Source organism: Urocitellus parryii, chromosome 1, assembly GCF_045843805.1.
Source record: "Urocitellus parryii isolate mUroPar1 chromosome 1, mUroPar1.hap1, whole genome shotgun sequence".
In the NCBI taxonomy this organism is placed as follows: Eukaryota; Metazoa; Chordata; class Mammalia; order Rodentia; family Sciuridae; genus Urocitellus; species Urocitellus parryii.
The window spans coordinates 19,537,883-19,551,676 of record NC_135531.1 but is presented as its reverse complement, the minus strand read 5'-3'; the positions used below and the strand labels follow the sequence as shown (position 1 = coordinate 19,551,676).

At 35.3% G+C, this 13,794-nt stretch overlaps 1 protein-coding gene and 1 pseudogene across 1 annotated transcript in view; one reads left to right on the top strand and one right to left on the bottom strand.

The window, feature by feature from the left end:
• Positions 1 to 13,794, top strand: part of Wdr70 (WD repeat domain 70) — a 300,524-nt gene that overhangs the window by 45,343 nt on the left and 241,387 nt on the right. The window contains exon 6 of the mRNA XM_026401787.2: positions 10,080 to 10,139. Coding sequence (XP_026257572.1) covers positions 10,080 to 10,139 — 60 coding nt within the window. The remainder of the gene's footprint in view (positions 1 to 10,079; positions 10,140 to 13,794) is intronic.
• LOC113191908 (small nucleolar RNA SNORA51) lies at positions 8,022 to 8,123 on the bottom strand (annotated as a pseudogene).

The following is a 13,794-nucleotide window of genomic DNA, read 5'->3' as shown; positions in this document are numbered from 1 at the left end:
TGGTTCTGCCTATCCATGAACAGGGTATATTTTTCCATCTTCTAAGGTCTTCTTCTATATCCTTCTTTAGGGTTCTGTAGTTTTCATTGTATAAATCTTTCACCTCTTTTGTTAGGTTGATTCCCAAGTATTTTATTTTTTGGGGGGATATTGTGAATGGAGTAGTTGTCCTCATTTCTGTTTCAGAGGATTTGTCGCTGATATACAGGAATGCATTTGATTTATGCGTGTTGATTTTATATCCTGACACTTTGCTGAATTCATTTATTAGCTCTAATAGCTTCTTTGTAGACCCTTTTGGGTCTGTTAGGTATATAATCATGTCATCTGAAAATAGTGATAATTTAAGTTCTTCTTTTCCTATTTTTATGCCTTTAATTTCTTTCGTCTGTCTAATTGCTCTGGCCAGTGTTTCGAGGACTATGTTGAACAGAAGTGGTGAGAGAGGGCATCCCTGTCTTGTACCAGATCTTAGAGGGAATGCCTTCAATTTTTCTCCATTCAGAATGATGCTGGCCTGTGGCTTATCATAGATTGCTTTTACAATGTTGAGGTATGATCCTGTTATCCCTAATTTTTCTAGAGTTTTGAACATAAAGGGATGCTGTACTTTGTCGAATGCTTTTTCTGCATCTATCGAGATGATCATATGGTTCTTATTTTTAAGTCTATTGATGTGGTGAATAACATTTATTGATTTCCGTATGTTGAACCAGCCTTGCATCCCAGGGATGAATCCTACTTGATCATGGTGTATAATTTTTTTGATGATATGTTTTTGAATCGGTTCGCCAGAATTTTATTGAGGATTTTTGCATCTGGGTTCATTAGAGATATTGGTCTGTAGTTTTCTTTCTTTGAAGTGTCTTTGTCTGGTTTAGGCATCAGGGTGATGTTGGCCTCGTAGAATGTATTTGGAACTTCTCCCTCTTTTTCTATTTCCTGAAATAGCTTGAAAAGTATTGGTGTTAGTTCCTCTTTAAAGGTTTTGTAAAACTCTGCTGTATACCCATCCGGTCCTGGGCTTTCTTAGTTGGTAGTCTTTTGATGGTTTCTTCTATTTCCTCTATTGTTATTGGTCTGTTTAGGTTGTCTATATCCTCCTGACTCAATCTGGGCAGATCATATGACCTAAGAAATTTATCTATGCCTTCACTGTCTTCTATTTTATTGGAGTATAAGGATTCAAAATAATTTCTGATTATCTTCTGTATTTCTGAAGTGTCTGTTGTGATGTTGCCTTTTTCATACCATATGCTAGTAATTTGGCTTCTCTCTCTTCTTCTCTTTGTTAGCATGGCTAAGGGTCTGTCGATTTTATTTATTTTTTCAAAGAACCAACTTTTAGTTTTGTCAATTTTTTCAATTGTTTCTTTTGTTTTGATTTCATTAATTTCAGCTCTGATTTTAATTATTTCTTGCCTTCTACTTCTTTTGCTGTTGTTTTGCTCTTCTTTTTCTAGGATTTTGAGATGAAGTATGAGATCATTTATTTGTTGGTTTTTTCTTTTTTTAAGGAATGAACTCCAAGCAATAAATTTTCCTCTTAGAACTGCTTTCAATGTGTCCCATAGATTCCGATATGTTGTGTCTGTGTTTTTGTTTAACTCTAAGAAGTTTTTAATTTCCTCCTTAATGTCTTCTAAAACCCATTGATCATTCAGTAACCTATTGTTCATTCTCCAAGTGATGCCTGATTTTTCCTTCCTTCTTTTATCATTGATTTTCAGTTTCATTCCATTATGATCAGACAAGATGCATGGTATTATCTCTACTCCTTTATATTGTCTAAGAGTTGCCCTGTGACATAATATATGATCTATTTTTGAGAAGGATCCATGTGCTGCTGAGAAAAAAGTGTAGCTACTTGATGTTGGGTGGTATATTCTATATATGTCAATTAAGTCTAGGTTGTTGATTGTGTTATTGAGTTCTATAGTTTCCTTGTTTAACTTTTGTTTGGAAGATCTGTCCAGTGGTGAGAGAGGTGTGTTGAAGTCTCCCCTGATTATTGTATGGTCGTCTATTAGACTCTTGAACTTGAGAAGCGTTTGCTTGATGAACATAGCTGCACCATTATTTGGGGCATATATATTTATGATTGTTATGTCTTGTTGGTGTATGGTTCCCTTGAGCAGTATGTAGTGTCCCTCTTTATCCCTTTTGATTAACTTTGGCTTGAAATCTATTTTATTAGATATGAGTATGGACACTCCTGCTTGTTTCCGAAGTCCATATGAGTGGTATGATTTTTCCCAACCTTTCACCTTCAGTCTATGTATATCTTTTCCTATCAAATGCGTCTCCTGTAGGCAGCATATTGTTGGGTCTTGTTTTGTGATCCATTAAACTAGCCTGTGTCTCTTAATTGGTGAGTTTAAGCCATTAACATTTAGGGTTATTATTGAGATATGGTTTGTTCTTCCAGCCATATTTGTTTATTGATGTTACTAAACCTGATTTATTTTCCTCTTTGATTGCTTTCCCCCCTTTACTGTCCTACCTCCCAATGTTGGTTTTCAATGTTATTTTCCACTTCCTCTTCCTGTAATGTTTTGCCAAGGATTTTTTGAAGAGAAGGTTTTCTAGCTGCGAATTCTTTTAACTTTTGTTTATCGTGGAAGGTTTTAATTTCATCTTCCATCCTGAAGCTTAATTTCGCCGGATACACGATTCTTGGTTGGAACCCATTTTCTTTCAGTGTTTGAAATATGTTATTTTCAGAGTCTGTGTTGAGAGATCAGCTGTTATCCTGATTGGTTTACCCCTAAATGTAATCTGCTTCCTTTCTCTTATAGCTTTTAAAATTCTCTCCTTATTCTGTATGTTGGACATCTTCATTATAATATGTCTAGGTGTGGATCTCTTATGGTTTTGCACATTTGGCGTCCTGTAGGCTTCTAGGATTTGGGATTCTGTCTCATTCCTCAAGTCTGAGAAGTTTTCTCGTATTATTTCATTGAATAGATTATTTATTCCTTTGGTCTGGAGCTCTGTGCCTTCCTGTATCCCAATGACTCTTAAGTTTGGTCTTTTACTATTATTCCATAATTCTTGGATGTTCTGCTCATGGTTTCTTAGCAGTCTTGCTGAGCTGTCTATGTTCTTTTCAAGTTGAAATACTTTGTCTTCATTGTCTGATGTTCTATCTTCTAAGTGATCTACTCTGCTGGTAGTATTCTCAATTGAGTTTTTAAGTTGGTTTATTGCTTCCTGCATTTCTAGGATTTCTATTTGTTTGTTTTTTATTACCTCTATCTCCCTGTGTAATTGATCTTTTGCTTCCTGTATTTGTTTATGTAGTTCCTTATCAATGTGATCTTTCATTGTCTGATTTTGCTGTCTCATGTCTTCCTTGAGACTCCAGATCATCTGAAGCACGTATATCCTGAACTCTTTATCTGACATTCCATCTGATGCAGCTATTACCTCTTCTAAAGTTGAGTTGACCTGCATTGCTTGTGGTCCTTTCTTTCCTTGTCTTTTCATACTGCCGCGTGGTTAAGAGCCGGGCGGGTGGGGAGGCCGCTCGCAGGGCGGGTGTGGCGGCCTCTCGCAGAGCGAGATCCAGGCCTCCTGTGAGTGCCTGGATGGCGGAGGCCGCCTGCTGGTTCGGGCGGGGCGGACCGGGCCGGCCGCTCTGGATGCCGGCCACTTACAGAAAGGGGTGCTGGCTGTGGGACTGGACTTCTGCACCCGCCGTGGAGCCGCCTGTGGAGCCGGGTAGGTGCGGCCGCATGGTTAAGAGCCAGGCGGGTGTGGCAGCCGCTCGCTGAGCGAGAGATGGGCCTCTCGTGAGAGCCCGGATGGTGGAGGGCTCCTGCTGGTTCGGGTGGGGCGGGCTGCGCAGCTCCGGGTGCCGGCCTCTTGCAGAAGCGGGTGCTGGCTGCAGGACTAAACTCCTGCACCCGCCGTGGAGCCGCCTGTGTAGCCAGGTAGCTGCGGCCACGTGGTTAAGAGCCAGGCAGGTGGGGCAGCCGCTCACTGAGCGAGAGATGGGCCTCTCGGGAGAGCCGCTAGCAGGAGCGGCTGATGGCTGCAGGACTGTACCTCTGTGCCCGCGTGGCCAGCCAAGATCCACTTCTCTGGGACAAAGTGTAACTTCCAATAAACCTACCAGTTCTTGGCTGCTCTCCTCTTAAGGGAATTTTGCTAGAAGTTCCTCCGTAGGTAGGCTGCGGCTGTTCCAATGGGTCTTTCTGATCCCATTAAAGTGGAGACATTGAAATCGCTGCTTCCTCGCTGGCCGCCATGATGGATCTCCCGGGTGTTTGTCTTTTTTAGCCTTAAATCTGGAATACATGAGACAAGAGCAAACTGAAGGAACTCAGAATAAGGGTGTTCCTCATGTCCTGAGGTTTCTTTCTTCTGTTTTTTAGAGTCTTATGTTTATTATAAATATAATCCATAGTTTAGCCTCCCATAGTAAGAGGAATAAGGTACATTCATCTGTCTCATTTGCTTATGCTTCCCAGAAAGCAGAAGTCTCATTCTTCAATATTATTTTAAGCAGCTATATATTCCCTCAAATTGACATTATTTTCAGTTTTTCCCTATGTGGTATGTGTTTTCCTATGTGAAAATTAGAGATTAAGAAAGGAGAATCATTTCTTAATCATTGGATAAACAAATCTGGAGTAGAAAGGAGTTCCTGGAAATATTGCTCAGAATTTAATTAGTAAGGTTTCAATGTGTTTAGATTATAGTGTAGCCAGACAGATTGAGAAATCCACCCCTATAACATCTGTTCATCAATCAAGAAAGAAAGAAATTACTTTTTCCTAAGGCCTAAAAATACATATGATTTTATAGTTGAAAAATCCTTTAGAAAGCATATGCTTCAGTCCCACTAATGGGACTGCTTGCAATCACAGCAATGGTTGGTGGCAGGTCTTGGTGAGGATTATGTGTGTCCAGAAGGCTAGGAAGGAATTGTGGGCAGGAGGACAACTGTCACTACAGGTTACTGGAAGGAGGTTCTGGGTGAGAATGGTTGAGGCTTAGAAGGGAGCTTTAATTCAGTTACAAATTAGAGCCTAATATTGTGCAAAGCTGGAGATAAGGGGTGGTATAAATAAGTATTACCACCCTTTGCTGTGGACTTAATAATTGTGAATCAATTTTATGTATATATTCTCTTTTGGTCCAAGTTAAAACCATGGATGTTATCAATATTAGTATCATTTTTCTTCTGTTATGAAGATGTGTAAAATCAAACCTTAAAATCACCATTGTATTTTGGTGCCGCTGATGTTTTAGTCTAGATAAATCTTTGTTGTGGGGCCTGTCTTGTGCAATATTGGATTATTAACATCTGTGACACCTCTCCAATTGTGCTCATTAAAAGTGTCTCCAGACCTTGATGAAAGTCCCTTGGAGAGCAAATTCTCCTTGGTGAGAACCACCAAGGTAAGACAACATATCTGATAAATGGAAGAACCTTGAATTGTGCTGCAAATCCTGTACAGATAGGAGACTAAATAATGCTAATCTTTTCATTCCCTTTCCTTGTTTCCTTTCCACCTCACAAAGTTCTCTGTCCAAAGCTGAGTAAATCATACTTCCTGACCTAAAGAAAGAGAGGAAGATTCTATTATCAGATAGAATTACTCATATTATTACAGTTATGTTTACTATTATTGTTAATGCAGGTAGACCAAAGAGTCTGGAAATAATCCTTTGGTTGGTATTTAGAATCAAACCAAAACAAAAAGTGATACTTTACCCCATTTCCATTAAGATTGTAGCTTTTGTTATGAATTCTCTAATAAATTACTTCATTTAAGTCATGTAGTTTATGGTGTTCCTTGGCAGGAAAATGTTGAAAATATTTTACTGTTATGGCAAATTTCACATTAAGCTATATTTCAAAATGTCATTAGTAAAAGTTCTGGAAAAAGAACACTCACTACGAAGTGATATGCTACCAAAAGATGGATTGCTACTATTTTAGATGATTTAGTTGTACCAATTATATGTATTTTTTAATGAGTTATACCCTACATGATTTCCAGTAAAACTTTGATTTTAAATGTAAACAACATTTACTTAAACATCTTATTCACTCAAAATGTAAATACTAAGTTCTGTTTTCTTATAAGTTTTTCTTTAAATGTTAGAAATTGTCTATATATAGGCACACTCTGCATTGAATTAAATGAAATGATTTTCATCCTAGCTTTTTTTTTGTGACATTATTTCTATTTGCTAAATGATGAAAAAATATTTAGTTATGAAATGAGATGCCGAGTGTAATAGATTGTTCTCTAAGCAAAACATTTCAACCGCTCTCTTGGTTCTTGCAAGAATGCTTAGCACTTACATGTGAGTTCTCATTGCTTACAAATATTGTCAGCTATAAAGGGAGCAGTGTCTTAGATAATTGAACATAGGGCTAGCCTAGAATTCATTTGACTTTAAATTATTTTGAAATTTGTGTTGGAATATATATATAACTATAAATTTTTTTCTTTGATTAAAAAATATTCACTTCACATGGATGTTGACTTTGGGACCTTAATGTGTTAGAATATTGACATCTCTGAAATAGGTATGTTCAGCATTTTCCACAATATATTAAACTGTATAGTTATGCTTTTGTCTTGAAATAAACCAAAAGTTCCCCAGCTGTTTCTCTATTTCTGTTCAATACCTTACTGGTTCCTAATTGCCTTCTAATCTAATTTGTGGTAGTAATGGACTGTAAAAACCTTTTAGATGCAAACTGACTAAAACAGAATTGCCTTTATTTCTCTATTGCAATTTTCAATCTAATTTTAGTTTGGGATATAATAATTTGATCTTAAAAGTTTTTCATTTTTTAGAAATTTGCATTTGTCCTCTGTCTCTCATTTAGTTGGCTGACCAAAAGTGATAGCACCTGATTTTCTTTGTAGATGTAGTCTTCAGTCTAAAGTTTGAGTGTAAATTAAGTTATAATCTAATGTGATTGTGATTTAAACAAATCAAAGTGAGCCAATTATTCCTAAAACTTTTTGTGTATGTCTGCTGTACATTGACTGTTTTGTGGACTGGTAATCCAGAGTTGATAGATATACATAGTCTTTGAGAAGTTTGCAATTTTCAGTTTGGTTAGGGAGTGATGGGAAGGAGGGAGATAGAAAATAATATGTTATGGTAAGTGCTATGATTGGGATAGGGAAAGATTGTCCTGGGAGTACATAGAAGGGCCAATTAACCTAGAGTTTGAAATGTTGAGAAATGCTTCCAGGAGCAGGTCACATCTGCATTGAGTCTTGAATAATGAATAGGATTTATCAAGGTGAAGAAGAATAGAAGCCTATTAAAAGATTAAGATGATATGACCAGAGAGATAGAAGGTAAGTCTTCAGACAAAGAGTGGCTATCATTTATTGAACCCTTCTATGTGCCTAACTCTGCACAAGAAGTTTTAAACAGCTTAGTTCACAGTTACCTGTGGGGCAGGTTCTATCACCTGTAGTGTGCAAATGAGGAAACAGAGTCTTAACTTCCTTCAGATTATGACATGGTTACTGAGTGGCAGAGCTATATTTTAGAATTTGGGCTTTTCTGTTTATATTTTGGCTAGGCTTTCATCCCAGGAAAGGACAGTTTCAAGATGGAGGACAAAGTTAAATAGTTACCATGTCGATGAAAAGTCAGGTGTGTAGGCTAAGTACTGAAAGTGTCTAGGGGCATTCCTAGTGACTTTTTTGTTCATTCAAGAAATGTTTACTGATAGTCTCTTATGTGCCCAGAACTATGTTAGGCATTAGGAATAAAATGTCAAATGCCAAAGTGGTAGAGGTCAAGGGTGAAGGAAAGCAGAGATACTGACTGAAATCATAGTTTGGAAAAGCTTGATTACAAAAGAAAAGATAGCAACTTGGCAGTAAATGTAGGGGAAATCAGTAGTCTTTGTTTGCTTTGTTTTTCTTCTTTTTGTTTTTGGGTACTGAGGATTGAACCCAGGAGATTTTTACCACTGAGCTATATCAATGGGCTTGCTTTTTATTTATTTATTATGTTTTTATGCAACTCCATGTTCCCCCATTCATTACACAGGCCAGGCATGCGACCCAGGCTGAGATATATATGCAGTAGGCTTTCTCTGCCCCCTCTTTCTATGTGGCTGGGAGGCCTGTTTTATTTTAATATTGGAAATACTTTATTTGGTTGTAAAAAAAAGAAAAAGCGACATAGCAGGGGAAAGGTTGCAGATTCAAAAGAAGGAACTGCTAGACTCCACATGTTTAGTTAAGTACATTGCAAAATAATCAATTAATTTATAATGGGCATAGAATTTTAGTGTATTATCTTGCTCTTGGGCAAGTGGAGACTTGAATAAACAATGAAATCTCTTATTCAGATGATCACAGTGACCTCTTTAGTCTGATTTATGCACCTCTCTTTATTGTCCCTGAGTTATTCACTCTGGACTCTGTTATAGTATTATTTGCATTGAAATAGTCATTGTTGTTTGCCTCTTAGAACATTGGCTTCTTGGGAAGGGGGATGAATAGAGACTGTCTAATGCACTTCAATAAATTGTACTTTAACAAATAAATAATTTAATAAATAAATCACTAATAAACGCTTATTGAATTAGTGAATTTGTGAATAACTCTTGGTTTTTTATTTGTACCATTCCTGAACAAGGTTTTTTGCTTTTTAGCTTTTAAGAGTTAAAAAACATATACCTATCTTGTGAAAACTTTTTTGTCTCTTAGAAATAAAATATAGAACATATAGAGGTATGCCCAAATACAAATAAAGAAGATTTTTAATATTTTGGATACTGAGATCCAAAATATGGTTATTGTTAAGGAAGTCTGAAATGATTATTTTATATATAGGTAATAGTATGCTTAAAAATAATTTTTGAAATTAAAGTAAAATAAATGGTGGTATCCTAATTTATTAATTTCTTTCAGTTACTCTCTTTATAAGTTTCTCAAGGCAATGCAAACAGGAAAATAAAGGATTATATTTTAGTAAAGTGTAATCAGATTTTAATGTAAGTTGTGATTTTATTTTAGTATTCATTACCAGGGGAACAGTGTTTTATATAAAACACTTCTTTTAAATTTGTCAGCAATTATAATTGTTAGATCATTTTAAAATTCTAATTGCAATAATAATGATTAGGCAGTCTGTTCTTTCCTTTGTGTCTGTTAAATTCACTTTGATTTTTGTAACAGAATTTTCAAAACCATCCCCCAAAAGTTTTGAGGTTTGTTCACTCTAAAGTACATTTAATGAAAAGGAAAAAAACATGGAAATTCATTTTGTTTTATTCCAGTTTTTTTTTTTCTTTAGTACTATGGATTAAACCCAGGGCCTTTTGCACATGTGAGACAGGGTCTCTCCAATTTGCCTAGACTGCCTGGAATTTGTGATCGTACTGCCTTAAGCTTCTGAGTACCTGGGATTCCAGCATATTTTTTTCCATATTTTTTTAAATTGGTGCATTATAATTGTACATAACAGTGGAATTTGTTGTTATATTTTTACACATGCACACAATATAATAATATAATTTGGCTGATATTGTTCCCCCTTCCTTTTCCTTCCCTCCTTCTTCCCTACAGCAGAAGAGCCTTGTGCATGCTTGTAAATGCTCTACCTCTAAGCTACATTCCCAGTCCTTACACTTTTTCTTGATTTCCAAAAACAAATTCCCAGTTTCTCCCTTATGAATTATATTATCAGCAACTATTCATTTATTTTTGGATCATGTTAAATGTTTAGGTTATGTTAACAAATAATTTTGTATAAGCTAAATAATTTCTTTGGTTTTTTTTTTAGAGTTTTAAAATCAATTTATTATCAGCTGAAACAGATGAAAAAAGATATCCTTATACTTTTTTCTGCTGTTTAAAAATACTTATTGGTACATTATAAATTATACATAATAGTGGATTCATTATGCCATATCTGTACATGCGTATAACATAAATTGATTAATCTCATTTGCTATTTTTAAGCGATGTGTTAAAAAAGCCAGTAATATAATTTTAAAAAATTATATATTTCCTATGATATGTAGTTCTCCCCAAATACATTATTATTGATGTCATGGAATTTTGCTGTTTCAGAATCCTGTCCAAAAGATTCCTGACTCACATGAGATAACACTGAAGCATGGCACTAAAACAGTAAGTTTTAAAAATTTGGTTTGTTTCTCATAATAACAAAGTTCTGATGGAAAAATGAACTAATGGGATATCTTTTTCCTAAGGCTTATTACACAATCTACTGATTTCATAGAAGCTATAGACATTATAAAAAATTGATTCTTTTATGTTCAGCCAAATAGCCAGTGCCTTTCATTTAAAGTGGGCACACTAATTGTCAGTGTTATTGTTGGCTTTTAAAACCTCTTGTTCTTTGACATAGAAACATAGAAACATTGCAAGTGGAAGAAAGAAAAGAGATTTAAATACAATTTTATTTTTAATGATGTGAGAAAATTTCTTATTATCCTCAGCTTTATTTGTGTATCAGTAGGAGGCATAAGTTGTTCACCTTTTCAGATGAATATTAAGTCAGGAATGAACTGTAAGTAGTCATTTTATTACTCTAAGGTTATATTAGTTTTTAGATATTTTATATCATTGTATTTACTTTTGTTATTTAAAGTTAAATAATACAAAATATTTGAGATACAAACTGAAATTGTGTATCATATTGCAAAATCTTTAAAAAGTATAGTTGGATGAGTGAAACATGCATATAAAATGAAAGAATAAAATTATCTTATTTTACCTTTTCAAAGAAATTACATTTTTGTAGATATCTGGTGTGTAGAGAAGAAAATACATCCTATAATGAGAGAGAAAATCTTAGTCAATAGTGATGGATTCAGAAATAACACAAATGATAAAATTAACAGGAATGTAAAAAAGTGTCATTATTCTCAAAAAAACTTTTTAAAGTATTGTTTTCATCAAAAATATTTGTCAAATATAACTGGATGGTACATATCTGTAATTCCAGCTGCTTAGGAGGTTGAGGCAAGAGGATTGAAAATTGGAAGCCACTCTGAGTAACTTAATGAGACTGTCTCAAAAAAAAAGGGAGGTGGTGGTGGTGGATGGGATTGTAGCTCTGTGGTAGAATGCTTGTCTAGCACATAGAGGCCTTTGCTTTGATCACCAGTACTGTAAAAAACAAAAGTCAAATATAAAGATTCATTGTTATTTAAAGCAAAATGGAAAATACTTTTAAATGTCTTAATTATGGCTTGTTTGTTTGCTTATTTATTTATTTATTTTGTGGTGACTTTAAAATTTATTTTCTAAATAAGGATGTTTAAGAATGGAAGGGGTAGTAAGTAGTAATTATTCCTGGGATGGAGCCCTAAAGCAGGTTGGTCCCAGGAAAGGTATGGTGGTGGTCAGCAGAATCTTAATAGTTTCTCATGAGAAAGTCAATTTACAACATTAATGAACATGTTGACATATTAAGATAGTGAAGCCTTGGATAGTGACTTAAATGTCATATTATTACCACATACATTGCTCCTCAGGAAAGTAAATTTAATTTACTTTAAGAAACAAATCCTAACAAATACTCTTCCTTATGGTATATACATAATTAGTAAATGTAATTTCTTCCATAAACATGTAGAATAAGCTTGTGGTAATTACTTTCCCACTGTAGCAATGATGATGCCAACTCTGAAATCTCAATAACATGCTGACAACAGTATAAACAGAAGAAGACTAAAAGCAAAGCTGTGTCCCTATTTTGCAGGGACCAGGGCATGTCCTACAAGGCCAACTGAGGACTCCAGCCCAGGCTCTTACAAATTGGAGGTATAAGATCCTCCTTTGCTGGTGGTATCATAAAACCAAGTCACCAAGCGGGTGCAGAGAACTACCAGGCTGCAGAGAGCTCAGACATATATTATCCCATTAAATGTCTCTGACATCCTATGAAGTGAGCAGGATAAATGCCATCATCTCCTTTAAACAAAAGAAACATGAAGGAACAGAGGTTAAACTGTGGGTTCAAAGTAGCAGCCAAAAAAGAGGATAATTTGCTAGTTTGTCTGATTTCCAAGAATGTTTATATGCCAATTGTCATAAAGGAGCAAAGAATAAAGAGCATTAGTCAAATGATCATTTAAATTAAATCTCTGCATACTATTGGTGCCTTGTCATCATAAACCTGAGCTTCTGGCCAGAAGATCTGCTATAGCAGCCTGATATGTAATATCCAGCTTCTGCTTTACATGTTGCATTTTGCATCTTCTGTGAAATATAACACTAACCTCAAAGCAATAATTGTGGTATATATATATTTATTTTAAAGAATGATTTTTTTTCAGTTGTTGATGGACCTTTATTTTATTTATTTATATGTGCTGTTGAGATGAACCCAGGACCTCACACATGCCAAGCAAGTGCTATACCATTGAGCTACAACCCCCGCCTCTTAATTGTGATATATTGATATACATAAATATTGATATATGTAAATGTTGGCTCATACAAACAAAAACTCTTTGGGGTCCTTGATAGATTTTAAAACTATAAACGGTCTCAATAGATTTTAAAATCTCAAAAAATTTTGGAGCTGGGCATGGTGGCGCATGCCTGTAATCCCAGCAGCCCAGGAAGCTGAGACAGAAGGATCACAAGTTCAAGACCAGTCTCAGCAATTTAGCAAGACCCTGTCTGAAAAGAAAAAATAAAGAAAGGACTGGGGACATGGCTCAGTGATTAAGCATCCCTGGCTCAAACCCTGATACCCAAAACCAAACAAACAAAAACAACTCCAATGCATCTTACCCATTGAAAGTCAGTTGGAGTGTCTAATCATGCTGTTGGATCATTTGTTTGCAATTCTGCTTTTGTTTTGCATGTATTTCCATTTCTTGTAAATGTCAGATATTAGGAGAGTTACTCTTTGATTTGTAGAGTTACTCTTCTATTTGGTCTTGCCTTTTAAAGATGTCAGTTATTATAACATGTTCATAAGGCCAATCTTGTTTCCTTTAGACTTTGTATTTTAGTGCCCTTATACTCCACTTTGTAGGGTTGTTTAAAAGGAAATACGGGGCTGGGGTTGTGGCTCAGTGGTACAGCGCTTGCCTCTCATGTGTAAGACCCTGGGTTCGATCCTCAGCACCACATAAAAATAGATAAACAAAATAAAGATATTGTGCCCATGTATAACTAAAAATATATATTTTTTAAAAAAAGCAAATACGACATGGATATAAAGTACAACCAGAGAAATAAAAAGTTGTGCTCTATTTGAATCAAAATGCATTCTGCTTGGCTAGGGTGGTGGCTTAATGATAGAGCTCTTGCCTAGCATGTGTGAGGCATTGGGTTTGAGTTTCAGGACCACATATACGAAAATAAAATAAAGATCCATCAACAACTAAAAAACCAAAGAAAATGCATTTTGCTATCATGTGTAGCTAATTAGAAAATAAAAAAATAGAAAAAGCAAATACGAGACTTCATATGATTTTATCTATAAATATAATAGTCTAAATCCTTAAGAGATAAGATGGGGCTGTCCCTCACTCTTTCTGAGTGCATACTGTCTGACACGATAACATCTTTACATCTAATTTTTCTGGCAATTTTTAAATATCATCTAATATCCCACTGAAGTTTTTATTTCTCCAGTTGTCTTGTACATCTTTTTACAGTTTGTTCAAATCAGTGACCAATGTTGTCTGATTTACTCATGTTAGACCATCACTGATTTTGTCATATCTCTATAACAGTTATTCTGTTTAATAGCATATGTTAGAAGTTTACTACTGTATCTGTGTAGTAAGTATATGGG